The sequence below is a fragment of the Emys orbicularis genome, chromosome 3 (genome assembly GCF_028017835.1).
Source record: "Emys orbicularis isolate rEmyOrb1 chromosome 3, rEmyOrb1.hap1, whole genome shotgun sequence".
In the NCBI taxonomy this organism is placed as follows: domain Eukaryota; kingdom Metazoa; phylum Chordata; order Testudines; family Emydidae; genus Emys; species Emys orbicularis.
The window spans coordinates 84772062-84797935 of NC_088685.1; the positions used below are offsets into that span (position 1 = coordinate 84772062).

Sequence of the window (25874 nt, forward strand, 5' to 3'; positions counted from 1 at the left end):
TACTGTTTATATAGCTCCTATATAATTTACCACTTTGAATTATACAACTCTTTTTATTAAGGTGGGTTTTCATCCTTAAAACAGCCTTAAAATGTGAATACTTTGCACTGTTAGCTTTGTCCAAAAAGGAAATAAACTCCTAAAACTGAATCTGAGTAGAAGGATGTACTTTTGGCTATCCCTGCAAGGAGCCTAACATATACACCATTCTGATTATTACCTTGACTCCAGAAACAGTAGGGCCTATAATCCTTGAAACAGCTGACATCTAAAGTGTTAGTTCTTCCTGTGCTTTGATTTAGTCAGTCCTTGATCTCTATGCCTGGCATAGAATTCCGTATTCCACTGAAATCTGACCTCATGCTCTCTCCTTGTGCAGCAATGTTTGCCTTCTAGTGTTTGGAGATGTTTAGTTTCTATCCTCAGGACTCTGAATTAGAGCTGTACGGGTCAATGGAGCAAATGGGAAAGTTGTCATTGTTAGAGCTGAAGTTTATCCTCTGATTTGTGTGTTGTTTCTTTTAGTAATAATAATAGGAAAATTATAAGAAGTTTTAAGTGCTGCTCTATCCTGAAATGTGACTCTAAAATTGACATCATGATTCCTTATTGACCATTTTTACGTGGTTTCCAACACAAACTTACTTCATCTCAGATCAAAGATGTTTTTCTTCCTCTAACTGCAAAGTCAGCCAGTGATCTGAAAGTCAAGCTGGTTTCTAACCCACCCTCCCCTAATATGTCATCACCAGGACTAAGGCTTCCACAGGCCAAATTAAGTCCTCAGTTATACCTATGCAACCTATTAGACTTCAATATACCTGCATAGATGTAACTGAGAGCTTGATTTGAAGACAATGGTGCTGTATGGGTGTAACTGAGACTACAGTTCGGCCAGCAGAATTTCTAGAAGTAGTAATGGGATGTGAGAAGGAAAGAACTCAGGTTGACTTTCATACTGAATTGACGGGGCTGCCAGCTAGAAGAGTGTGCCTGTATGTGTACGTGTATCTTTTTATATGGTAAATAGAGCTAATTTGAGCTGGAAATCACATGTACAATAAATATGTAACCTTAATGCCATTCTCACAGAATCACTTTTCAAAGCACAATAGCACTTTAAGGGGACTGTTTTAGCATTTTATAGTTTAGGAAGTTTTATGAATAAGAAATTTCAGTTGCATGTTTTGCTTTTAAACGTGGAATTCAACAGGAGTTTAGTTGAAACTCAGTTCCAGATGAAACTGGAAGTACAGGTAAATAAATAATGTACCCATAGGAGAAGAACTACTCTAAATGGAAATACTGTAGAACCTCAGAGGTATGAACACCAGAGTTATGAAAAAAAAAAAACCAACACAGTCCAGTACTGTGTTAAATGTAAAGTACTAAAAAAATAAAGGGAAAGCAGCATTTTTCTTCTGCATCGTAAAGGTTCAAAGCTGTATTAAGTCAATGTTCAGTTGTAAACTTTTGAAAGAACAGCCATAATGTTTTGTTCTGAGTTACCAACATTTCAGAGTTACGAACAACCTCCATTCCCGAGGTGTTTATAACTGTGAGGTTCTACTGTATTTCTGTGCCATTCAGATTGGTTGGCTCACTGTCTTTAAAAATGTAATGAACTGAATCAGGAAACAACAAGCTGAGTGGAAGTAGTAACATTAGACTGAAAATAATGCGAAGAACAAGATCTGTCCCTGGGGTTTTTCATTTACTTTAATTTTTATCATTATTTGCAGTTCTAAGATTTTAGAAGCACAATTTTTCTTTTGGGATTTACAGCTTATTTTATTGTTTTGCTTAATGACTCTTGATTAATATGATAGAAAACTACTTACACATGTGTCTGTGATCTACAGCATCTAGCTGAACTATAATTTGAATGATTCAATATAGTCAAGCTTCTGTTAGTGTATATGACAAAAAAATTCTTACTGCCATCAGACAGGAAAAGCTCCCTCTCTCAACTTGATTCAAGTTTGTTATGTGTATAGCTCCATGAAGTTCAATAGATGTAAATACAGATTAATTATTTAAAAAGTAATAGGAAGAAATGAGCTTCCAAACATGTAGCGTTTAATTATTTAAAACCTATAATGGAATTTCAACCCTAACTCATCCCTCAGATCTCTCGTGGTGCTTGGACAAATGCCTGAGGTTAACTAGCATGCCCCCCCCATCCCCCAACCATCTCCCATCTAGATGTGAAGTACAGTCAATACCCTCAATCATGTTCCCTGGTAAACATGCTTTCCTTAAATGACTTTTCCTTTTCCACATTAGTTATTATATTGCATCCTCTAATTACTGATTTCATGAGTTACATGTTATGTAACAAGGCGTCCAGGGCCGGCTCCAGGCACCAGCTTGTCAAGCAGGTGCTTGGGGCGGCCGCTCCGGAGAGGGGCGGCACGCCCAGGTATTCGGCGGCAATTCGGCAGACGGTCCCTCACTCCGCCTGGGAGCGAAGGACCTCCAGCCGAATTGCCGCCGCAGATTGCGATTGCGGCTTTTTTTTTGTTTGTTTTGGCTGCTTGGGGCGGCCAAAACCCTGGAGCCGGCTCTGAAGGCGTCTGTATGTGTCTCTGTGTGTACACACGCATTGTGGTCCAAATCCTGCAGACTATACTCAGGTGAAACTCCCACTGACTGTTCAGTCACACAGACGGAATGAGGGACAATAATAATATTTTGTACTATTTATATAGTGGTTTGAGGCAGCAACTGAACTTGAGGCCTGACTGTGCTGGCTTTGCACATACACATAGTAAAAGCCAGTCCCTGCTTCAAAGAGCTTGCAACCTAAATAGTTGAGAAAAGACAAAGGAATTATTATTCACATTTTACAGATGGGAAACTGAGGCAGAAAGTGAGATTGAGTAATTTGCCCAAAGTCACACAAGAATTCTGTTGTAGAGTGGGGAATTTAACCTAGATCTACTGAATCCCACGTCCATGCTTTCACTACAGAATCATCCTTTCTTGTCTTTCTGTGAATTACTGAATGATCACTTGACCCTGATTTGACTTCTTCAGTCAGTAAAATATTTTGTCACTCTTTAGTTGTATGGGACAAATATCTGATTAGAAGTCTTTGTATATAATAACTATTGGTCTTTGACTCACTGACCAGATACTCCACTAGTTTAAATCAGCATAGCTCCATTAAAGTTCTACCCTGTGGAAAACAGTTACAAAATAAAACATCAGTCTTGCAGTCAGAACTTTGAAGGGAGACCGTTGCATCTCTGTGGAGCTTTATTGACTTCAAGGGAACTCCACAAGGGTCAGCCTGAGTGGATCCAGTTGCAGGATCAGGGCTTAAATGTGTTATTTTGTTCCTTACTGAAGTGAAGCTTCCACAGTAACTACTTCAGTGCTTAAGTTTTAAGAGGAAGTTATCAACGTGAACTTGTAAAGACAACAGTGTTTTGCCATGATGTATTGACATGGTAAAATCTATGGCGTTATCGTGCAGGTAATCCATACCGACAAGAAATGTGAGCCGTGTATGGTAACATAATGCACAACCAAGGGTTTTTTTGTGGCTGTGTTCTTTGCCAAACTGCATGTCTGACTGCCTTGTAGTATAATATGCCCTGCTTGGTCAGAAATGGATACTTTCAGCCAAATTCTGCTCTTAGTTACATTAGTGTAAATCTGGAGTAACTCCGTTGACCTCAGTAGTCATTCCTGATTTACCCTGGTATAAACCAGAGTAGATCTTGGCCCTTTATGTGATATTATGTAAACAGCAGTATGTCTAGTACAACCCAGTGATTATAACTTTCTTAAAACAGTGGGATAAATAAATAACAAGTTTCTGAAAAAGAAATACTTCTCTGTATTTTAGTCTGAATAGAAAGGCCTAGAGAGATTTTGAATCATAAGTTCCCTGTCCACACCTGCATGGGAAATGGGTGGGTAAATTACCAAAGAGAAATACATATTTCTCCATTACCTGAAATTAATTGAGAACTGAGGACTTAATTACAAAGACAGCAAATGTTTGAGCTCAGAGGAAGGTTTGCTATTGGCACTGGGTGGGGCAGGGCATTAATAGACTAATCTGTCCACTCTGCAACCTCCCAGTTAGGTCACAAATAAATCTAGTCCCTGTTGACATTTGTCACCATGACACACAATACATGGCACAATGTTTATTCTGCTCAGAGGAAGCCCAGACTACTAAGAGGGGTATTGCCAAAAAGAGTAGAGGTTCATTAGCAAAGGTTTGTAAGGAAGCACAAACACTTACCTACAATATGGTTGGCTCTACTGTGCTCTTAGTCCTTCACCTTCATAATCTCTCATTTCATACATTCAGTACATTTATTGAAAAGGGGAATTTTTTTAGTTATCGGTTTAGTTAGGAACCATACCAGTCATGCTAGGGAACGTCAGAAATCCTCCCTACCGCAGAGAACTTCACGGAGGTTTGGTTTCTTTTTCTTTTTTCTTTGTTCTCTTCTACTTCCCTTTCTAATTTGAGAGTATGCAGGTTGGGCAGAAGATGTATACTCTGCCCTGGTATTTACCTTCTTTCCCCTCCCCATATCTATGGCCAGAGCAGCCGCTGGCCCCCCTGGGGCTCTCCCACCCCTGCCGGCGGGCCCCCCGGGTGCTCCTGGCTGCAACGGGTGCGATGGGCCCCGGGGCGTTCCCCCTCCCTGCAGTAGGTTTTGCAGGCCCCCCAAGGCTCTTCTCCCTCAGCGGGCCCCGGGGTTTCCCCCCAGCAGTCCTCCCTAAGATTCAATTGAGTATTTATGGTATATGTCATGGACAGGTCACGGGGCCTGTGATTTTTTTTTTCTTCCTGTGACTTGTCCAGGAATTTTACTAAAAATAACCATGATTAAATTTTAGCCTTAATTATGAATTGTTCACTTGGAAAAGAGTCCAAACATGAGGATAGTCCATTTATAGACTAGGTCTGTCTCAAATGCTGATTTTATGCTAAGAGACTGGGAAGGGGCTAGAGGGACTCTATACGATCGCCATATTTGGGGTCGGGAAGTAATTTTCTACTGGGTCAGATTGGTAGAGACCCTGGGTTTTTTCACGTTCCTCTGCAGCATGGAGCATGGGTCACTTGCAGGTTTAAATTAGTGTAAATGGTGAATTTTCTGTAACTTGACATCTTTAAACCATGATTTGAGGACTTCAGTAACTCAGCCAGAGGTTATGGATCTATTACAGGGATGGGTGGGTGAGGTTCTTAAAGTCTATGAGTCTATACATACAGCTCTGGTTGTGATGGTAGTCAGTCTGGATTGGGGCCTAGATGCAAGAGAAACTGGAGAGATCCAGAATGCTTCCTCTGGGCTGGTCAAAGCCATTTTTCTGCTTTACATCCTTTCATACACATATGCAGCCTCAAAATATTGGACACAAGTATATTATTTCCCACTTTTCACCCCATCATGCAAGGCACTGTGACAATTCTGAGGCCTGATCCAAAACCCGTTCAAACCAATGGAAGCCTTTCCATTGATTTGAATGGGCTTTGGATTAGGTCCCTGTTGTTCAAAATTAAAGAGGGCCTTGGAGCGCAGGCTTTCTATTTATGCTTTGTAGCTGGTGCTAAGGCAACATGGAGATGAGCACCATTGTAAGAACCTAGTTCAATAGTTCTCAAAATGTATATACTCCTGATGGTCCAATTTTGGAAAGAGCTGAATTACTCTATTAGCAGGTTGAAAAATAGCAAAGCTTGGTCATGAAAAATGTCAACAACTTTCAACCAGCTTTACTAAAAATACATTAAATAACTTCCGAGTATTTATCTTCCACAAATGCAACTGCTATATTCCCCCCAGAGTTGTTATATGCTTGGAATGGGAGGGGACATGGTCTGTGCTGGTGTGAAGGTGAGGTAGACCACGAGACTCTCTTGAGTTGTGGTCCACACTATGAAAATGTTGTCTGTTTGTACCATGCCTAGCCCTGGCCTCCAGGCACTACTGCAATACAAATATTAAGTAATACTAATAAGGTTTGAAGATCCCCGACTTAAATAGATACACCTCTACCCCGATATAACACGACCAGATATAACACGAATTCGGATATAACGCGGTAAAGCAGTGCTCCGGGGGGGGGGGGGGGCTGTGTGCTCCGGCCGATCAAAGCAAGTTCAATATAACGCGGTTTCACCTATAACGCGGTAAGATTTTTTGGCTCCCGAGGACAGCGTTATATCGGGGTAGAGGTGTAGATGGAATTACAATTAACAGCACCCAGAGTCTGCTGTCCACAAGCCTCTCACTTGCACTGGGATAAATCAGAAGTAATTACCCTGAAGTCAATGAGAATTACACCAGTATAAACCTGGTGCAAGTGATGGGAGAATTAGGCCCAGAATTCTTCATTACTGATAAATCACAAAGATTTATCAAGGTCTCGACTTACATTTCCATTTACTATTCTATGGACCTACAATATTTCAAACTTAGATTACAGTGTTATTCACCACACTCAGTAAATAGTACATTTAAGTTTGACTGATTTAATGGGTGTTCATTGGTGATTTTGGCTCAGACAAAGTGGTATTAGCCTGAAGCAAAGCCTAAGGCTAAAAGCATCATGTGAGAGCAAAAAACATTAACCTGCCCCTCAAACCACCTCATTATTACATTTATATTCCTGTCAACCATCTCATGGGATATTGGAAACATACTGGAGAAGGGATTGTTATTTTTATATTCACTTGGAAATAAAAAAGAAAATATTAGAGAAAAATACATAGAAGAAAAAGATATTACAAGATATAAATTCTAGACAGATGAGCCACATGGGTTTTTTTCCATCTCAAAATGTTATATTGCTGTAGGACTAGAGTAAAAGTTTATACTGAAAGGAGGGAGAACATGTTTATTCAGGTGCTGACTAAAGGAGTAAATTAATTACAGAATAAAAATCTTTTATCAGCTTTCTAATATTATCTAAAAAATTGACAGTACAAAACTGTTAGGTTTTAGTGTTTGTCCTGTGGTGAGATCTCAGCCATTCATTAAACAATTTGGAGTTAGTAAGTTGGCTGCTTCCCCTTTTACCTTTCAATTTCCCCATTTTTAGCAATGTTCCCAGTTCTCAAAATGATCTAATACATTTTCAACACTAATTACTCTTAGGGTGAAATTCACTTCCCCTTCCTGATTACTGGGGCTTGGTGCAGAGAATTCTGCAAGGAATAGCAAATATAGAATCCATTCCCTCAACCCGGTGGTCAACTCTGGGGCTGCAATACAGACCTTCTGCAGCTGATATTCAATCCTATTATCTGGAATAGCAGCTGCTAAGTCGTCATGCCTCTTCTGTAGGAGTTTGGGGCTGCTGGAGCCATATAAGTGCAGATCAATTGCCTCCCCCGTGGATGGCCCCAACAGCTGCTCCAAACCAGGGCTGATATGGAGCCCCACATTTTCAGTGCCCAGGGAATGAAGAAGTACCCTTGCACAGCCATCCACCCATGCTGACTCCTATAGAAGAGCAGCAGAGACATATGTGGTTAGAGGGCCTTGCATGGACATCTCTGTGAACTTCATCCTGTATAAAGAAACGAGTTTCCACTCCTTCTGGGGATTTTTCTTAGCATGCCTTTCCACTCCTGCACCAGAGCAGTTGAAGGCATTGCACATGGCGGAGGAGTGCTTTATAGACTCCAGAAATGTTTTTCCAGCTGTTACTTTGTGACCTTCTTTCATTTTATTTCATGAGTATTCAAAGTAGACAATTTTTGTCATGTTCTCAAGGTGCTTAAAATGTTCCTCACTTTTGATATTTTGAAAGGCTGCAGTAGCAGCAGTTTGAGGCAAAAGTTCATGCTGTTTTCATGAGGAAACAATGGTCTCCTTGTGGTGCGAATGGCTTAAAGATCAGAAAGGAAAAACACCAGTTTTAGGAAGCTGTTACAGTAGTTCAGAAACACAGAGAGCTACACCTATGTAATTTAACTGTTGTTTCTAGTCCCTTAGTTTTTCCCTGCTAAATTTCATGATGGTGAGTATGAATGTTTTGATAAAGGAAACTTTAATAACACAGAGAATGAAAGGTCTTGACCCTGGTTTCGTTGAAGTCAATGGCAAAACTGTAGTTGACCCACATGAATTAAGTTGAAGGCTGGAGGGTAAAATTTTCAGAAGTGCCTGAATGATGGAGGAGCCTCAGTCTCATTAACTTTCAGTGGGATTTAGGCTCCTAAGTCATTTAGGTGCTTTTGAAAAATCTACCCTTGATCTAGTTCCTTGTGGGCTAGTGTCTGAATCACAAAAACTGCTAATCAGAGTGAACCCCCTTTTTAGCAGCTCTGACTCTCCCTCACCCTCTAGTCTCTTTATGCCATATGTCTTTCTAGCCTCTCATCTTACAAACACATCAGATCCGACAATGGAATGATCATTTCTTTAGGGTGTTTCCAAAATAAGTTTTAAAGTGAGCGTGTAAGTGGCTGGATGGATAGGCTGGAGGTTCTGTTTCTCAGAGGGGGAAATTCTACCCAGTCCCTGCAAGGATGCCAGTACAGGGGCTCTGAACTCCTCTGTGCTGTAGAACTGCGTTCTGCATGATTTGCCTATAACCTGCCCCTCAGGGGATAGGGCAGGGCCATGCATTCACAAGTAAGAAATAAGTCCCATTGGCCAAGTCTCCTTGGGGAAAGAAGTACAATAGACATAGGGGCTACTACAGGAGAAGCTACGGAGTGGCTCCTCTGTTCATCCACAGCCCAGAGGGAGGATTCCTTCCCCTCAAATCCTGGGGAACCAACCAGCACAGAGACCAGTTACTTGGGCTGAATCCTGTGATGTGCATTTTGGTCCACAGTGCAGTTTCAAGGATTAGCATCTAAGGGGCAAAGAAGAGTGATGTAAATTGCATGCACTCTGCCAAGCTAGCCTGAGAGCAGCACTTGTACAACTGTCTTAGACTCTTCCAGTCCAGGAGACAGACGTTCAAAATCATTCCAGCACTTGATCACTCTGCCTGCCAAGTTGTCCTGTTGACAGTATTTAACCGCCCCTTTCTTCCCCCAGCCTCCCCCGAGCTACCTTTACATCTTCAGCAAGTTATTATTTTATTCTTTTTAGGATATTTTCTCTTCTAGAAGTATATCAGCCTCACATGAAAGAGTAAGGTTTAAATGCCATTACTAATTGCTTTCTATAATATTTTAGTTAGGAAGATTTCTGGTGCTTTCTTCTTGGTGAATGCCACTACACACTACATTCATTTTTCCTGAAATCTTGCTTTCCAAATACTGTGAGCTTCACCGGCGGTTTCAGATCCAAAGTTCTTACTTCAGTTTCAAAGCCTCAGACTGGAGTTGGAAAAAAACAGAGCTCAGCTGTTTATATACAAAATCAGATATGCAGCCATTGTGATGAAATAAGAACCAACCTAGATTTCCACTGGGTATTCACATAGCTTACATTCATTGCTTTTGACTGGAAACATTAAAAGAGCCCCCCTCCTCCAAATAAAGAAACACAAGGGCTTTGAATAGAGTATGTTTTAAATACCACAAATGACAAGTGCAGTCATTCAAAAATGAAATCAATTTATCATTAGCCATTAATTACCAAATAGCTCTATTCTCTCCTTATGCTTCATGTAGCATAGACTTTTGCCTAATTAGAATGAAAAATGGAGACAGAGTGGGTCTCACATTTAAATGACCCAGTATTTCCCTCTCAGAAAACTGTGGTAAAGATTTGAAGAGAAGAGAGTGAGGAGAGTCACATCACCAACAGGACACGGGAGTCGTATAAAATGAGGAGAAAGAAAAAAAATCAATCCTCATATTCTTCCTCTTTAAAATGTATGTCTTTGTAGTATAGAATGTAGTATTTAGACTTTAAAATTGTCACAGGACAGTTTTAAAATACAGGCCACTGCAATGCTCTATCTTGTAAACTGTTTCATGCAAAGTTATAAATAATGTAATAACATGTTTACATTCACACCTAATATGATTTCAAACTGTATTATAACCACATTCCTAAAGTGTGCTAGAACCTGCTTTAGAATTCTTTTATAGCAGTATTGCAGCTGAAATGGTTATTTAAAAAATATCCCTAGCCTCATTGGACAGGGAAACCCTGCTACAATCTCTCTTGCAATCACCATGTTGGAAAATGGTGATCAAGTATGGAGAACTGTGCTGAAGCACTGCTTTAGAATATGCCTGTTGCTAGAATTGTTCAACTCATAGTATTGACAGGACTTCAGGCCATATCTCACTTTAATTACAGCTGAGTCAGAGGGCTTGGTTACACTCATGTTGAAACCAGGTTCTGTGAATTGGTAGTAATTGTAATGTACACAGGGCCTTAGTTACACAATGGGAGTTCTTGGGTTACATACCAACATTGAGAAGATATGCCACACATTCAGATTCTTATAATAAAAGTAATTCATGTCACTGAATAGACAGCAGTAGGAAAATAGCTGAAATAACATTACAGCAGGCAAATACTTTTAAAAACATTAGTTATATACCTGTGCACAAATACGTGTCACCACTTCATTATATTAAAGAGACATTATGGATTAGATTGTCAGTGGGCATAAATCAGCGTAGCTCCACTGAAGCTATGCTGGTTCACACCAGCTTAGTGGCCTCGGTGTGGTTCCTAGTGAAGGCATACAGACACACTCACACTCTACCATAATTGCCACCCTTCTTTGTTAGCCTCAGCCGAGAAGCCAAAAGCTGGCGGGGTACAGAGTCTGAACGGCCCTCTCTCCCCTAGAGTTGCTCCCTTTAGCTGAGGTTTGAGACATATCGGCAGGGTATGGAAAGGAAGCCTTGAGCTGCCACTGGCTAGGCTGTACCTATCCTATCAATGACTAGGAGACCTAAATGTCCAGGGTTGTCAGTCTAGCACCTTTCATAATAACTAAATTCACTGAGAAAGAATAAAACATCATAAAATAAATAGAAATCTATGAATTACAGGTCAGCTGTATGGAAAAACCCTGATTTTTTTTATTATTCCCTCCATTTTATTTGCCGTTGTCTCTGGGCTGAGTATGTTCACCCCATCTTCCCCTCCTCTGCATCACTCCAACCCAGCTCACCTGTTCAGACACCTTCACAAGCTCCAGTCCCTCAGCAATACGGGGCAAACTATACAAACAGCAACTGACAAATATTTCAGTGCCCTAGTTTGTACTGCTCAATACTCATTTTTCATCGGAATCAGAAAACACTGAAAGGAAATTCTAGTGTGCTGGAGTGATCTTTCTGTCAGTCAAACTGCTGCATGTTTGTTTACGAACAGTTCAACGGCATCTTTCCAGTTTGACTCGAGGCTTTCCTACCACAAATGCAGCTTTAAACTGGAATCCTCTAGTGAGGTGCCTAGGGTCATGGATGAAGTGCCAGCACAAAATTCAGAGTTATTATTATTTGCATTGTGATACTGTCTGATAGAGTGTGATCAGGGCATTGGGCTCCTGTTGTGCTAGCTGCTTATGTGTGTACACACACACATAACGAAGAGATTCTTACTCCTGAGGACATTCTGCGCCAAAAAAATAAAAATTCTGCACCAAAAAATTAAACATTCTGCGCACTATATTTTAAAATTCTGCAAGTTTTATTTGTCAGCATGACAGTGGGGAGCACAGGCCACTGGCTGCATGAAGGTGGGAGCTCACCCTGCAGCCTCCCTACCTCTCACCTCGGGGACACAGACTCAGTGGTGAGGCTGCACCTGACCCTGACACAGCACAAGGCCAGGGCCTGCCCCCAAAACACTGTGGGGTCCTGCTCCTCTGCACCAGGCGCACCAGGTATGGGGCAGGCAGGCTCAGGTGTGGAGGGGCTAAGTGTGGGGGGATCCAGGTGTAGGGTGAGAGGATTCTATGTGGGATAGTCTGAGTGCGGTGGGTGTCTAGGTGTGGGGGGATCTGGATGCACAGCAGGGGCAATTGGACTCTGTTGGGGCTTCCAGGTGAAAGTGGTTGGGGCTCAGCGGAGGGGTCTGAGTGTGGGGGTCTCAGCAGGGGGGGTCTGAGTGCTGCGAAAGTGGGGCTTGGTGGGGTGGCGGTCTGGGTGCAGCTAATTGCGGGTCAGCGGTGTGGGGGGTCTGGATGTAGGGGCTCACGGTGGTGCAGGGGGTGGGGCATCAGGTGGGGGTTTGAGTGCAGGGAGCTCAGTGGGGGGTGGTCTGGGTGCAGGGGTGGGGGTCCGGGGGCAGGGGGTCTGAGTGCATGGGGTCTCCAGATGCAGGGGTTGAGGTTCAGTGGGGTGGGGTTCAGGTATGGAGGACTAGGGGGGTTCTGGGTGTATGGGGTGAGGCTCGGCAGGGGTGTATGGGTATTGGAGGTCCAGAAGCACAGGGGTTGGGTGGATGGGTGAGCAGCTCTCCTTTCAGTGACCCCTCCCCCCGCAGCTGAGGAGTGATGGGGGCAGGAAGCAGGGGAAGATGCTGAGCTTCCTGTAGCTGGGGGAGGTTTCTGGGGGTGGGTCTGGCACAGCCCCAGCCATTCCTTGCAGGGGAAGAGGAAGTCCCATCCTCTCCTGCCTCCAGCCCAGACAGGACTAGCAGCTGATCCCAGCTCATGGTAGGAGCCACTGCCTGGGGTGTCCCCTGCCCTTTGGTGATTTATCTCTCCGCCGGCTGCTTTGGGTGCCTGAAAGATGTACCTGCACAGCTAGGGAGTGGTGCTCTTGCAGCTTGTGACTGCTCTTGCAGCTTCCCTTTGCTTCCCTATCAGAAAGTCATTTTTCTGTGGGGAAGCAAAGAAATCTGCAGGGGTCATGAATTCTGCGCACGCATAGTGGCGCAGAATTCCTCCAGGAGTAAGAGATAGCCCCTGGTGCAAAGAGTGTATAATCTAAGGAGTGGGTCATGCAAGTGGATCTGCCTGGGTGCAGGCACATGCAGCCTCCAGCACCACGTGTCTTATCTGTGGTACCATAACTCACCAAGAAGAAGTTACTTCCCTGTTAGACTTTCCTTCTATGGCAGTCAGGCTCATGGGAATAACTTTGGTGAATGTCTCCCTGATACATCAAAATGGGCCTCGGCTCTGTCAGCTGGGGAAGAATTTTAAAGGAGCTAGGGCCAAGAGATATTATCTTGGCTGGCAGCTCCATAGCAGAACTCAGCCAGGGAGAAAAAAAGGGGCCCATTATAGCAAAGGCTTTAGCCATTTTACTCCTCCAAAACCCAGTGGTGATGGGGAGTAGGAGAGCCCTCACTTTGATCGATGACGACCTCTGCAACAGCAGTGGGACCTCCTAACACTCTTCTCTGGTTGGAGGTTGGAGACCCTTCACTGCTGATTATGGTGAGCAGCTGAGACACCTCTCAGATGCAAAATAGGCTTCACCCCACAGGCCCACATGCTTCTCCTTTTGAGCTGTGCATGGCACTTTCTTTGCAATTGCTCCGTAACTCCTGAGCAAGTAGGGCTGCTTTTTGTCCATCAGAGAGGCTAATTTGTCTCCTCAAGAGCCTGCTGTGAAGGCACCATACAGAGCCCAGAGGGCCACTGGCCTTCTGTACTTTCTGGCATGCTGTACCTAACTTCTGTGGCAAGATTCCCCAATTTCTCAGCACAATTGGTTCTGCAGTATACTTGCTATTCTGTGCATAGGAAAATATTTGAAAAACAAGGAGGTGTATTGAATTATATGCAACAGTCCTGATTGTGACTCATTTGAATATTTACTAGACACTTCTATATGTGCACAGTTCTCTGTGCATTTCAAGCCACCTACTACTTTCTAGTTTGCTGCAGGATCCAGTATTGGCAGAATGCAAAAATTGGGGGTCTGGTTGAAAAACGTACAACCAGACTCCCTTTTGGTTGCTGGGAAGGTGTGCGTGAGAGGGTGGTGGCCTTTCTGGCTACTGTGAAAGGGTGAGGGAGGCCTCTGCCTCCTCTCTTTGTATGTTCTGGGAGAGTTGAGGGTAGCTTTGTGTGGGGAGGTAGAGGCTGGGGCCCTGATTTGGGTTAAAGGAAAGGCAACCATGTGTGGGAATGGGAGGGCAAGGTACTGGGCCAAGTGGGGTTTAGAAAATCTGTAGGGTACATATAACTGGAGCAGTGTTGGCAAGTTAGGCTTCCAGGATGATTACTTAATAACTTAATGAGAGGGGGAAAACTGGCTTGTAGAATTCAGGATTTGTTCTTCCTGTCAGAAACCCAGCTGCTTGGGTAGTTACTTCTCATAGTTCAGACAATCTTATGCAGTGTGGGGCATGTTCAAAGGAAACAGCTAGAATCTTCCTGTGAGTGGAAGGAAAAGGCAGACAAGGGGCATAACATGGTGCCTGACCAGAATGAAATTATTAGGCACCAACACAGGATTTGTGTGGCTGGGTGAAGATGCTAGAGCAGAGGTGGGCAAACTACTGTCCGTGGGCCACATTTGGCCCGTGGGACCCTGCTGCCCGGCCCCTGAGCTCCTGGCCCGGGAGGCTAGCCCCCAGCCCCTCCCCTGCTGTTCCCCCTCCCCCACAGCCTCAGCTCACTGCGCCACCGGCGCAATGCTCTGGGCGGCAGCTCAGCTGCACAGCCCAGGCCTGGCCCAGTGCTCTGTGCTGCACCGTGGCATGGCTGGCTCCAGCCGGGCGGCACGGCTGCCCGTCCTGGTGCTCTGGGCTGTAGTGCCGCTGGCCGCCGGTGCACCAGGCAGTGCAGTAAGGGGGCAGGGAGCAGGTGGGGTTGTATAGAGGGCAGGGGAGTTTGGGGTGGTGGTCAGGGGGCGGGGGTGTGGATAGGGGGTCGGGCGGTCAGAGGGCGGGGAACAGGGGGGGTTGAATGGGGGCAGGGGTTCCAGGGGGCAGTCAGGAAGGAGAGGGGGGTTGGATGGGGCGGCGGGGGGGGGGGGGCAGTCAGGGGCAGGAGTTCCAGGGGCGGTCAGGGGACAGGGAGCAGGGGTAGTTGGATGGGGCAGGGGTCCCGGGGGGGGGGGGTGCAGTCAGGAATGAGAGGAGGGGTTAGATGGGGTGGCAGGGGGGTGGATGGGGCAGGAGTCCCGGGGGGGGCGTCAGGGGGTGAGAAGCAGGAGGGGTCAGATAGGGGGCAGGGGCCGGGCCACGCCTGGCTGTTTGGGGAGGCACAGCCTCCCCTAACCAGCCCTCCATACAATTTTGGAAACCCGATGTGTCCCTCAGGCCAAAAAGTTTGCCTGCCCCTGTGCTAGAGGCACCTTACCCAGCTGGCCTAGTCTGTGGCTTCAGAATCATAGTGATCAACAGAGCCTGCTGCAGTGGGCTCTAAATGTTACTATTGTTATTTATTATTTGTAGTGCAATAGTCCCCTAGAAGCCCTGGTCGTGGATTGGGGCCTTATTCTGCTAGGCACTATACACATATAACATAAATACAGTGCCCCAAAGGCTTACAATCTGAGTGAAATCCTGGCTCCACTGAAATCAATAGGAGTTTTGCTGTTGACATCAGTGGAGCCAGGATTTCATCCTAGCTGCATACAACAAAGATACAGGGGGAGCACAAGGTAACCTGTAAATGTAGTTAAATGTGTAATTTTATTCCAAAATACTTTGACAGGCTACAGCCTTTTGCTATTGCAATGTTTGATAAGGACCCAATCCTGAGGGCCTTACTTAGACAATCACGCACTGAAATCAGTATATGTGTTTCCCTGACCAAGGAAGGAAGTTTTGTTCCTCATTGTCTGGTTTTGGAGAAGCAGAAAAGCAGATCATCTTTGCCCTTATGGTCCCTGTCTTCTGTCTGTCTAAGCTCTACAATGGAACTGCCATTGATGCAAAATACTGTGGAAGCATGGGATAACACCTGGATACTCTTTTTAATTGTGGCTTTGTTGTTTGAGTGTTACTAATGTGTGATTTCTCTTAGGCTGATGCAAATATCTCCACAGACAGAGAGGTTTTAGCAAATGTGTTTCTTAATGTAATAGTGTCTGATACTAGGTTATTGCCCAGAGGTTAGTGGTGGGCTGCACTAATGGATGAACTTCACTCCTGCATTTGACAGCTGATTAAAGTATTAATTATTCTGGGCCCAGGGCTATAAGCATATCCGTTTAAGAGCAGCAGAATGTGTACATTGTGCTTGTGTGGGTAACCTCATGGCAAATTTTGGACTCCACTTTGGATGTTTCTATCAAAATAAAGGCTTGACTGCCAACATGAATAGCTTTCTTTCTGTTCTGAAGAAATACAAGATGGAAAGAGTTATAGGATCCCACAGCTCTGTTTTTTTTTTTTTTTTTTTTGGTGTTCCCATACCAAGAGAGAGTAATATTTCTGCTGATGCAGTGTCTTCCGAGTGGTCTAGTGGTGTAGAATGCCACACATTTCACAGGAAAAGGGTGAATGATATCAAGCCATTGGAGCTGATAAGTAGTACATTGGCATCCTGCCACTAAAATATAAATACATTAAATGTACTAAAGGAAATGTTCATTCTGTTGTTTAGAATTGGACATGCCCCAGTAAGGTAAATTTAATCTTCCTGGGGGTTGCTGTGTTACAGTCGAATGGGATATGCATTTATCTCGTTTCTGATCTTTCTGTCATTCAGGTCTTATATTATGGCATTTGAGATATGAAATGTTCTAGTTGGATCTAGGGATTGATGCTGGAAGGATATTCAAAGGGAGATGAAGGCGCTCAAGAGGCAGTGAGCACCTTGTAAGATCAGACTGTTCATCACCATAATTTTCATTATCACACATTATTCATTAGGCACTAATTTGATGGCCCCACATCCCTTTTTATTAGAAATTTGCAAATAGAAAATGCACCTGGAAATGGTTGTTTGTAGAGGTTTGTTGGGAAAGGTTACATATATAATCATTTTAGCATTTTGCTTTGCATTCCCTTATGTTAGCATGATGAACTGAATTTTATATCTGTAGAACACTGTGCAGCTACTTTGAAAATATTCTGGCCCTGCTTCTGACCCTACTGAAATCAATGGCAAAACTCCCACTGATTTCATCGCAAGCAGAGGCTAGCACTGAGGGCCTGACCTAAAGCCCATTGAAGTAAATGGGAGTCTTTACATTGTCTTCCCTGGGCATTGAATCGGGCCATAAGAACTTGATCCTGCAGCATTAAATCACATGAGCAATCCCACGGAGGACTGTGGGACTACTCGCCTGCATAAGGATTACAGCATTTTACACACAGCTGTTAAAAAACATTCTGTAGCAGTTTAACTCCTCACTTGACTGTACAATAAAGGGAAAAGATAATGCAATAAAAAAAGAAAATGAAAAGAGGGCACACAGATTTCAAGCAGCTTGTAAAAATTATCACAGAGGATCAATCCATAATGCAAGTTCCTTTTTGTTAAAATGACACTTGCTTTATATTTCACAGATAGGAAAATGTTATTTTATTGAACTGAAAGATATATATGTTTCACCTAGCTATCACATCTTAAGTAATCAGCATTGGCTCTTAGAAGAAATCTGTAATTACTTTGAGCATGTCATTAGTTAGATGTAAAATGAATGATATTGCTTTGTTTTATTACCCTGAGTGATATAGCCATTGGTATCATAAATTCATTGACCTCATCTTAAATGATCAATCCTGTAAGACAGACTTGATACATTAATTCTTAATTGACATTTTTCTCCTCCAGTAATTTCCCCCCCTTTGAAGGATTGTTTTTCTCCATTTTTAGCATGATATTCTAGGATGTAATTTTACCAAGAGGTCACACACACTCCTCCCCCTCCCCACAAAGTATTTCAGATAGGCAGGTATCAGTTACCTTAACCTAAACACTTTGGGATGTTGCATAAAATCAGTTAGATAATTATGAGACATTGGTCCATCTAGAACGTTCACAGGAACAGAAATATTGCATCTAACTTTTGTGCCTTTAATTTTTTATCTGATGATAAAATATACTGAATGGGCTGTGATCAATGTGTGAATGAGGCAGACTGGTTTGAGCATTTCTTGTACCTCAGTGAATGATTGAAAACAGGAGAAATCAGTAGAGAATTTCTAAGCAGGATTTCTAAATATTTTAGCAGAGAAAAGAAAATATTTGTTTAGCTGCAGGTGCCATAGGAACCCTTTGGAGACAAACAAATCAATACAGCAATAAAAGACTGACATATTTCAGTGAACTCTTCAACTGATAACCAATAAAATTAAATGATTAGAAAGATGCCAGGAGTTTTCTGCTGTATTTTTTCTTTTAATCTGTTTAGCTAAAGTCACTGAGCTCATCAGTAGAAAGATAAAAAAGCTTTTTTTTACCCCTTCCTATTTTTCTCAATTATTTCTTTGCCTACAGTCTTGAAGTCTTTAGGAGTAGATTGTTGCTTTACAATGTACCCTAAATAAGGGACAGCACATAGCTACACCATCCTAGGAGCAGACCAGTGAGGGAGTTGTGACGTGGAGTCCTGTTTTCTCCTTTGCTCCATTGGGTGGAGGAGGAAGTATTCTACTGCTGATCTAGATCAGTAGCAGATTACAACCCCTCTGCATTAGCTCAACTCTGCTGAGAAGTGTGTTGGGAGGAGAGACAGAATCAATGTTCTCCTCACCTATCTCTGCAGGAGAGGGAGTAGTGCCTCCCTGTGCTGTAGCCCATGGGGAGTGTAGCCTGCCCAGGAGATTAAGGAGGCACCTTACTCCCTTACACCTAATTCTATACATGGAATGTGAATACCATTTTGGCTAACTCTACATCAAAAATTAACTTGGGCCAAATCCTGCAGGCGTTACTGAGGAAAAGCTTGAAGTGCAGACTCAGAGCCAAATCCTCTCTCCTTCCTGAAAAACTGTGAAAGGGCCAGAGAAGCCGCAGGTTCAGCGTGTGGGGTTTCACCAGATCATCCTGTTGGGGGACAGGGTTTGGCCCCAATGCTCGGCACTACTTCCCAGTCCCCATTTGCCCATTTGGCACTATGGTTGCCTTAGCTTTTATATGCTTTTCCATGGCAGCTACTCCTGTTTGGGGGTGAGGAATGCCCATCCCAGCGAAGGAATCAGCACACTGTTGGAATCCCAGCTGCTCTGAGGAAATGGGGATAATGACCTATGTTGAGTCCATCCCTCAGCTCTCTCTTGGCAGCTATCTACCCCCTTCCCAGTAACCACAGCTCCCCATTCAGTACAAGGGATTTCTGGAGCTAGGGGGAAATTGTGGTTTGTGCCCAACTTTCTTCCGGCTTCAGAAACTTACCCCATTTTGCAGGTATCCACTGTGGGAATGTGAATAGGGCAAAATACAGCCAGATCCTCAGGTGGTATAAATCAGTGTAACACTTTTGACTTCTATAGAGCTACATTGGTTTATACCGGCTGACAATCTGGCCTATTGATTTCCAGATTTCAGAGGTGATTTAGTAGTCAAAGGATCATTTAGTTTAATACTTTTAACATCTTTGAGTCAGGATAAAAACCTAATGAGTGAATAAAAAGAGAGAGAGAGAGAGAGAGTGCAGGAGAGAAAGAGAGAGAGAAAAATGGTGACCAAAAAGAGATAACCAAATAGCTGCATAGTTAAAAAATAGTATAACAGTATATATATATATATATATATATATATATATATATATATATATATGAATGTGTATGTGTGTATTTATGTATTTATATATATATATATGAATACTCTAAAAGGTCACCACTGTTTATATTGAAAGAAAGCTGAGAGTTAAATGAGATGAGTAATCAAATGCCCGACATATGTTGTTTTGAATTGTTTATATGGCCAATAGTTATTAAAATTAATTATCTTTTTAAAGCTGCCATTTCACAGTGATATTCTTTTCTTTTATATATATATACTGTATATGTAAAGACAGTCATCTTAAAAAAGCTGTTTGGAAAAGTAAGAATACACCCAATATAGTACTGTATTCTGACATGGTCAGAGGCTCAACATACTGATTATAGAGAGCGCTAAAATATCTGTGTATGGAATATTTTGAGAACTCAAGTAAATGACAAAAAATGGTGGGAGGGCTTGTGTATGTAAAATTCTGTCAAAAAGTAAGGCACTGAAAAATCTGACATCTGTTTATCTGTTTATAGCTATGGCAAGATTACTCATATTAATTCTTGTTTAAAATGCCATATGAAGGAAAGGCATTTGTGCAAACAAGAGTCATATTTGAATTGTAGATCATGTCTTCACCATCTGTGAGAGCTGTTGGTGTTGCAAAATTAATGTGTTAATGAAATCACAATAATTTCTCTGAAGTAATGGATTCTGAAGCCTAAAGTGACTATTTTTTTAACTTTGGTGTCTAGTGGTTTACAATTGGGAAAGCCTTTCACAGCTTAATTAGTTCTGCAGCCTTACTTTAAAAAAAAAAAATTGTCGATGCCTTCACCACACCAGTCATAGCGCAGAAAAGAACAAAATGGAAAAAAGAAAAAAAAAAAGCCTGTAATACTAACTTTTTGCTATAGTATTTGAAAAGTTGCTAAATAAGACTTTGTCTGCCAAGAAGTTTTACACAGAGTGACTAGTGAACAAGAGTGGGCAAACAGCTCAGAAAATAATTCCAGCTTGTCGAAACATCACAAGTTGGGAATATCTGAACCTTATACAGATTTCATGACTATTTCCAAGTTTCTATTTGGAACGCATAGCAAATGATGTATGGTGCTTTTGCTTTTTGATACCATTTAAAATACGTCTCCCTTTCCAACTTATTATCTAACACAGTTAATAATGTAAAATGTTACAAGGTGCTGTAGCTTAGCAGACGTTGTTTGCAGTCATTTTTGTGGAACTTTCTGGGATCCTTTTCAAATTGTTTCTTGATTGTATTTACTGTGTAGCAACTCAACATGTCAAAGAACACGTAGGTTATGTACCATGTAGGTATGCGCGTGCATGCGCACAAACACACACACACAGAGAGAGGCAGATCTTCAGCTGGTTTAAGTTGTCATAGAAGCTATGTCTAAGAAGTCAGTGAAGCTATGCCAGTTTACAGCAGCTGAGGATCTCCTCCACAGTATGTATATATAATATTTAATGTACTGTATAAGACAGATTTAAGAATATAAGGGCCATAAAAGTTTGGGACATTTAGTTCAGTTATATTCTGATGTAAAAAAAAAAATGTAATTTTCATACACTGTTTCTAATTTGTCCCAGTTAGAGAAATAAATCAGATATTTAGAAAGCACTGAAAAATGACTATTAAAATTACATCAAAAAGAGAAGATCACTTTTCTTACCTGTTTTGATTTTGTTACTGTGTTGTAGGTATGTGACTGGTGTAAGCACATAAGACACACAAAAGAGTATCTGGATTTTGGGGACGGGGAACGAAGGCTTCAGTTCTGCAGTGCAAAATGTCTCAATCAGTACAAAATGGACATTTTCTACAAAGAGACACAGGCCAATCTTCCAGCTGGACTGTGCAGCACATTACATCCTCCAATCGAAAATAAAGCAGAAGGCACTGGGGTACAGCTGCTGACTCCAGATTCTTGGAATATACCGCTAGCAGATGCTCGGAGAAAGGTCCCATCCCCAGTGTCTGCAGCTGGCCAAATTCAAGGCCCTGGACCATCAGCGTCTACCACTGCCTCTCCATCTGACACTGCCAACTGCTCTGTCACTAAAATCCCCACGCCAGTTCCCAAACCTATTCCCATCAATGAGAATCCAAATATTCCACCAGTTTCTGTTCAGCCACCTGCTAGCATTGTGCCTCCAATTGGTGTCCCACCTCGAAGTCCTCCCATGGTGATGACAAACCGGGGGCCAGTTCCTCTGCCCATATTCATGGAACAGCAAATTATGCAGCAGATCCGTCCACCATTTATTCGAGGGCCGCCTCATCATGCCTCGAATCCTAACAGCCCTTTGTCCAATCCAATGATTCCTGGAATTGGTCCGCCACCAGGTGGTCCCAGAAATATGGGTCCCACCTCCAGCCCCATGCACAGGCCAATGCTATCACCTCATATTCATCCCCCAACAACACCTACCATGCCTGGCAATCCCCCAGGGTTACTACCGCCTCCCCCTCCAGGAGCTCCTTTACCTAGCCTTCCCTTTCCCCCTGTCAGCATGATGCCAAATGGTCCTATGCCTATGCCACAGATGATGAACTTTGGATTGCCATCTCTTGCCCCACTGGTGCCACCCCCAACCCTCTTAGTGCCATATCCTGTCATTGTTCCTTTGCCTGTACCTATCCCTATTCCCATTCCCATCCCTCACATCAATGATTCCAAGCCCCCCAATGGCTTCTCCAGCAATGGTGAAAACTTCATTCCAAGTACCTCCAGTGATGCAGCCGGGGCAAAGCCAACAAATAATTCTACGTCCCCTAGAGATTCAAAGCAAGGGCCTTCTAAATCCTCCGACTCGTCACCTAGCTGTTCGGGCCAGTCCTTAAATCAAGCTCAAGTGGTTCAGGAGCATAGTAGAAATGAAGTTGTTGATTTGACTGTCAGACCTAGTAGTCCAATGAACAGTAAATTTAGTTTTTCCAGTGTACTACAGGGTCCACAGGATGGTGTGATAGACCTAACTGTAGGGCACAGGTCTAGGCTACACAATGTTATCCACAGGGCTTTACATGCTCAAGTTAAAGTTGAACGTGAACCTAACAGTGTTGTAAATTTGGCTTTTAGTAGCTCAGATAAAAGGAACTGCAGCAACTGCAGGGACAATTGCAGCCCAATTGAAACAAAAATGTTACCTTGCAGCGACCCAGCTCACTGCGGTCCTGTCTCACTGGCCTCTGGCACTTCAGGAGTAGAAACTAGTGCAGCAGTTTGCAATGTCATTGTGAATGGCACAAAGAGCACAGAGGGTTCTAAGAACTCAGAACAATCCCCAGAGCAGAAAAAGCCTCAACCGCAAGAAGAGCCAGCAGTGAGTGAGTTGGAATCTGTTAAGGAGAACAACTGTGCATCAAACTGCCACCTAGAAGGAGAGGCTGGCAAGAAGATTGGGGAAGAGCCCCTAACTGGGGGAGACAAGCAAGACCCCAACCTTAACAACCCTGCAGATGAGGACCATGCGTATGCTTTGCGGATGCTGCCCAAGACAGGTTGTGTGATCCAGCCTGTGCCAAAACCAGCAGAAAAGACTGCTATAGCACCGTGTATAATCTCAACGCCAATACTCAGCACAGGGCCAGAGGATCTGGAGCCACCATTGAAAAGGAGGTGTCTCCGAATTCGAAATCAGAATAAGTAAAGGTTTGTGTAACCACTACTGCCTTCTGTGTGAATAGAATGAATATCAGTGTTTTCAGGTATGAGTCAAACTCATATGGATATGGCTTTTGTAAACAAAGATAGAGATTCCAATTTATTAACAAAAAAAGAGAAAATATTATTATTTATGTTTTTAATATTGTTTTTGTCTTGTATCATCTTTGTATCTGTCAATCCTCCACCCATCGGCAGTGTCTTCAGCTTTGTGCTCACAGAACATTCCGTTGTGGTGCTGGCTGTGAAGTTCTTGTGTTGTGTATGTCTGAACTAGTGGATCTCTGCCTATCACAACTTCTAGGTCTGAGCAGTCAATCTGGTTTTAAATATTTAACCCAACTGGGTACCAGCAAGCCATGTCCTCATGACCACAATGTTTAATTATTGTCATTTCCCCTCAGCAGAGCAGACCAACTCCACTGCTTGCTGCTAGTTCAGCGCATGATTACTCATTGTTTTGGTTAACCACAATCATATTACTCCAACCTGCATTCAGAGTAACACACTGACTTCAAGCTGGCACTGTTGGAGTTAAAAGCAGTGTAGGCCCTGGCTATGGTCAAGAGTTCTTTCTTGAGATTTGCTCCAGTGGGTATCTGTGCTTAGACACCATCTCCTATTAGGGATCTTGCCATCTTGTCTCAGGTTAATAGGCAGTGATGTTTATGTCCTGGTGGGCTCTAGGATGTGGAACTCTGCTCCCTTACAGCCCAGACACCTGTCTCAGTCCATCTCTCTCACTTTTAAAAGCATTTTAGCACTTTTTTTTTCAAATTTATATTTTTTATTATGGTCCCTGACTGAGGCCAGAGGGCTCTACTGCAATATAAATAATAAATAATAATTTCATCCCCCTGGGGTGAAACAGCGATCCAGAGGCAAAAAAGTTCTGCAACCCATTCCCTTCAACCCCCCAATTCACTGAGTCCTGGTGACAAAACAGTACCTTTATAAAATTAATACTTTAATATATGTCTATTCTTGCTTCAACCGTGTGTGCACAAATGTAATTGCATGTCCTTAGATACATGAGATTGGAGAGGTTCTTTAAGAAAAAAAGGAGTGGTGGGTGTTACAAGAACCCATTCAGAAATCAAATACTGATGATTTGCCGGATATGGCTTGGTGACATGCCAAATTTTATTACAATCTGTAGAGTATTCCATAACCTCCAGTAAATCATATTTTGTGCTGTCCATTGTAGTGCAATAGTGACTCACAGAAGTTGCCATTAACAGCTCAGTATCCATTAACAATTAACATGTTGTGGTATCTGGGATACTGCAATATTCCTCTATGCTAATAATAGAGAATAAGTGCACAATCACAGACACTGTGAAGTGATAAATGCTAACTTTTTATATGGGGACCACTGTATTTACTGTTCTTGCTCTTACACCCTTGAATACAGAATGAGCTCTCTCTTTGCTCATACAGATTACTTATTTACTTATTTTAATGTCCACACTCGTTCAGTGAAATTGAACCCCTATCCTATGCTCCAGGCACATACTGACATTTAAAAATACACTTATTAAATAGACTACACCTGTATGTTTCTTAGACCAATAATTAACATATATAATAACCCAGAAGCTGAAAACATATTTAAGATCTTCCAGTCCCTCACAGCTAAGGAAAACAAATGGACCTTGCAGTATGCCTATTATATTACCTTGCTATTAAAGCATCAAGATCTTTGCTGCAAACACTGCTGTGCTATGCTCAGAGCTCATATCATAGTAAATACTGTTCAAGCCAAACTGTATAATCATACACACAACTATGCTTTATATCGGAACAGTGCTTTGATCTATAGGGAACACTGCTGTTTGACTATCTCCCTATTAATTATTATCAGACTAACCCATGCCTGTTGCATTAATCCCATTTACCCCAATCCACAGTGTCTATACCATGTTTATACCTGAGCTCAATTCACTTTAGTTTAACATCAGTCAGACTACCGCACCTTCCACAATAGGCACTCTAAGCTCAGAAAGCTCTGGCTTCATTCAGATGTTTGTTTGTGATGCTGACACTATTGTATGTGACATAACTTTGCATATAATATTCCACACAGAAACTGGACAACCTGAGCTCAGACAGACAGCACCCAAAAGACAAAAAAAGGATGATTTATGAGTCAGTTGTTGTTTCCCCCACTTCTTAAATTCATCAAGCATCAGCATGTCTAGCACTGAAAACTATCAATTCAATTACAGAATGAGTAATCATTTTTCTGTTCACAAAGATGTGTAGATATAGTTTGGTATTTCTTTGTCTCAGGGTATGGATTGTTTTTGTCACTTATTTTACTGGTAGGTTTTCAGTTCCCAGGTGTCTACAGTGCCTCTAAGAGTTGTGTGTAATAGCACAGAAAATGGTTAATGGTCACCTGTGACTTAAAAGAAAAAAGTTGCACAAAAGAAATGCAAAGGCAGAATCTTTATGTATTTCCAAGGAAAGAGCATAGCCCGAAAATACCCTATAGAAGAAAATGATGTGAATAGTCATCTCCTCCAAATGACGCCATGGTCTCTGTGAAATGCCAGTGGGTGGTAACCCACACAAACCTGATACTGGTTTGAGATGAACCCTTGAAATGATTTGATTACTTTGCTTCACATAGAACCCAATAATGGGGCTAACTCTTCTTTGCCACTGCAAATGAAAAGACAGCAATCCCAGGTG

At 42.6% G+C, this 25874-nt stretch overlaps 1 protein-coding gene across 1 annotated transcript in view; it reads left to right on the forward strand.

Moving 5' to 3' along the window:
* SOBP (sine oculis binding protein homolog) overlaps nucleotides 1-23163 on the forward strand; it is a 114815-nt gene extending 91652 nt beyond the window's left edge. The window contains exon 6 of the mRNA XM_065402125.1: nucleotides 21211-23163. Coding sequence (XP_065258197.1) covers nucleotides 21211-23163 — 1953 coding nt within the window. The remainder of the gene's footprint in view (nucleotides 1-21210) is intronic.
* Nucleotides 23164-25874: the final 2711 nt, after the last annotated feature.